The sequence below is a fragment of the Sinocyclocheilus rhinocerous genome, unplaced genomic scaffold, assembly GCF_001515625.1.
Source record: "Sinocyclocheilus rhinocerous isolate Xijiao unplaced genomic scaffold, SAMN03320098_v1.1 scaffold1024, whole genome shotgun sequence".
Taxonomy (NCBI): domain Eukaryota; kingdom Metazoa; phylum Chordata; class Actinopteri; order Cypriniformes; family Cyprinidae; genus Sinocyclocheilus; species Sinocyclocheilus rhinocerous.
In genome coordinates, this window is record NW_015655417.1 from 702,033 (window position 1) to 705,118 (window position 3,086).

Sequence of the window (3,086 nt, forward strand, 5' to 3'; positions counted from 1 at the left end):
AATTCTGTTTACAACAGTGAGCGCAAGCTAGATTCAAGTGATTATTACGTTTTGAATATGGATATTTTTCTTACAAAAACGCATCGATTCGCTACAGAAGGCCTTTGTTCACCCCCCGGAGCCGTGTGAGACACTTTTTTTTTTATGGAAGGGCGCTTTTTATTTCAGGTCTTTTGGACTGAAGCAATGCAACACCCGCTGACTGAAATGATAGAGCTTGAAAGATCAAAGACAATTTTTAATATAACTCCGACTGGATTCGTCTGAAAGAAGAAAGTCATATACACCTAGGATGCCTCGGGGGTGAGTAAAACGCAGCCTAATTTTCATTTTTGGGTGAACTAACCCTTTAATGCTTGTTTTGTCTTACTTAAAATCTTTTTAAGTCATCTTTACACCCCCTCAGAATTCCCCTTGGTTGAGAATCACTATTCGAAGTAGAATTGAACTTTTTTAATAAATAGGTGTTAGGCAACATAAGATTTCTACAGTCTCCAAACTACCCAAAGAAAGAACAATTACGTCAATTAAAGTTCTTTTCTGGTCTTGTAGGTTTCAGTTAAACTTGACTTGTTAAGTCATTTCAACTACACTGACATACTACAGTAATAAATGTAGTCCACTCTTTGGTAACACAGAAATGCAAAATATTTACAAAATTCAAATCATTCCTCAATCATTAGTGGACAATAAATTCTGATGGCCTTTGTTTAAAAAAAAAAAAAAAAATAATTCTAATCACATATTTGCCAACCTAAATATCCAAAAAGGCTAATCAAATTAAAAAGACAAGGAAAGTCAAACAGGTTGCACTAAGTGGCCTCAAACCACATGAACAATGCAACATCTGATATAGTTTTTTATCATACTTCACATTACATAAAGGTTAATAAAAGATTAAATAAATAATGTATGGTTCCATTCATAAATTTGTGCAGTAACACTTAACAATAAGGTCCCATTAGTTAACACTAGTTAAAGTATTAACTAACACTAACTAACAATACATTTGTTTCAGTATTTATTAATCTTTGTTAAAGTTAGTTAATAAAAAAAATCAACTGTTCATTTTCAGTTTATGTTAGCTCATGGTGCATTAAATAATAATAAGAGATGCAACTGGATTCTAATAAATGTATTAAAATGCGTTACCTAATTAATACATGCTTTAGAAGTATTTTTAATATTAAGTGTTAAAATGCCTCCATTATTGTGTTGTCTAATAACTGTCTTTTATACTGTACAGTGTTTATGAATACTTTTCACAGTAGTTGGTGACAAACCATTCAAACCACATTCACAGATCGTGTCAGTTGTCTTATCTTATGAAGTCGTTAGAAACACGGTTATGGTTTAAATACTCGCATGAAAATGAGGCTGACAGGGTAAAAAGTGAGATGTCACAATTTTATATGGTTAACTAGTCTTGAGTCCCAGAGAGCTGTATCTCATCCAGCAGCAGATAAGCTACAGGCTAAGGTAACTGGAACACAGTGTCCACTTCAACCAGTCTTCACAACAACTGCCACATAGAAAACGAATGGACTCTTAAAACAGAAAACCTTAACGGTTAAATCGTCTCGTAGCTCGAGTCTCTCCTAACCAGCGCTCCACTAAGAGGTAGCTTCAGTTTTTGTTAGCCGAGCTGCTAGGAAAATGTGTCAGATGCTTTTGACGTTTGTTCCGTACTGAACCCATTCGCTTTCCTTCTTACCTTGTAGTACACATCAAACTGTATATTTTCAGGCAGAGAGCGGATGTCCCGTCGCGATCGGCCGTAGTTGTCGACCACGGCTGAGATAGCGGTGTTGTACAGGGTCTCAGGGATCCATTCCAGCTCCACCGCGGCCATATTGTTTTCTTTCACTAAATCCAACCACAGCCCCCCCTCTTCCACTCCTACTTTCACCTCCTTTGCTACCTGATCGAGGTAAAACTCTTTACTCTGATGCTCCTCATACACCCCCGCCGCTGGAAGTGCTTTTTGAGATCGAAACGGACTGTTATGCTAGACAACACAACCCTAAGGTTATGCTCTCATGTTTAAAGCTCATCCCCGATCGAGATGCCCCGCCCACTCTATGACACTTCAGGCAATGACGTAGCGCTGGAGCCCCGCTAGCGAGATGGGTATAAACCTGGGTGGGACTTGAGCTCCAAGTAGGCTGTACAAACCTCCTGGGGCTTTTGTTTGATTTATTTAATGTCTTGTACATGACACAGATTTACAGCTTGTGTTTTTTAAACGTCTACACCAAACCCAACCCTAAACCTACCCCCTTAATGCAAAAATAGTAATTATTGTTGTACAGTGTGAGAAAAATTACGCTATATTGATGTTTGCATGCTCGTGGCGTAAATCCCTCCCACTTGGAGGTCTCCAGGCTGCAGCCATACATATCCCTTGTCCAAATACCCACACTTTCGGTCTTTTACTATCACTTGACTACTTATATGACGTATGTCCTGTATTTGGCCCAAGTGTTCAAGTGAGAATGAAGACCACAAGTGTGTGTAGAACTTTTCATTACCGTATGGGACACACTTATAGTGTTATAAAATGCAAGTGTTTGCATAGCTTTATTTTAATTTTAAAAACTTTGCATTTTAAAATCAACTTCTAAATATCTGTTCAGTAGTGCCTATAACAGATGACAGTTTAAGTTGCAGCTGCTTCTAATTAAGTGATGAAAAGCAGTTGCAAATGTTGTACAAAAGAAATATCACCACTAGGCATCTTTGCACCAGTAAAACGTGCAACACTATTTTTTCTACCAAATTATATGTAGTAATAGCCTAATTATTATATTAATATTTAACTTACATTGGAAAAGTTTCCGTAACCTCTCGCGAGATCTCTGCAAAAATAGGTTTGTTTGAGATGCGCCTCGCCTCGCCTGAAATGTAGGCGAGAGTAAGGCGGCTGCAGTGAGGGGAGGAGTGAAATAAGCGCAGTCAAGACGGACAGTTCTGACCTCTCGAAGTAGAACAGATACCAACGAGATCAAAGGCAGATATCGCGTTATTCACACTCATGTGCTGTGCTGCTAATAAACGTGATATAATTTCAGTTCTGTTGCTTTTAT

The 3,086-nt window shown here is 38.0% G+C and overlaps 1 protein-coding gene across 1 annotated transcript in view; it reads right to left on the reverse strand.

Annotated features, from left to right (window-relative positions):
- Positions 1-2,078, reverse strand: part of appbp2 (amyloid beta precursor protein (cytoplasmic tail) binding protein 2) — a 10,707-nt gene extending 8,629 nt beyond the window's left edge. The window contains exon 1 of the mRNA XM_016525302.1: positions 1,715-2,078. Within this exon, the coding sequence (XP_016380788.1) occupies positions 1,715-1,852 (138 nt within the window). The 5' untranslated portion in view covers positions 1,853-2,078. The remainder of the gene's footprint in view (positions 1-1,714) is intronic.
- Between the last annotated feature and the right edge of the window lie 1,008 nt (positions 2,079-3,086).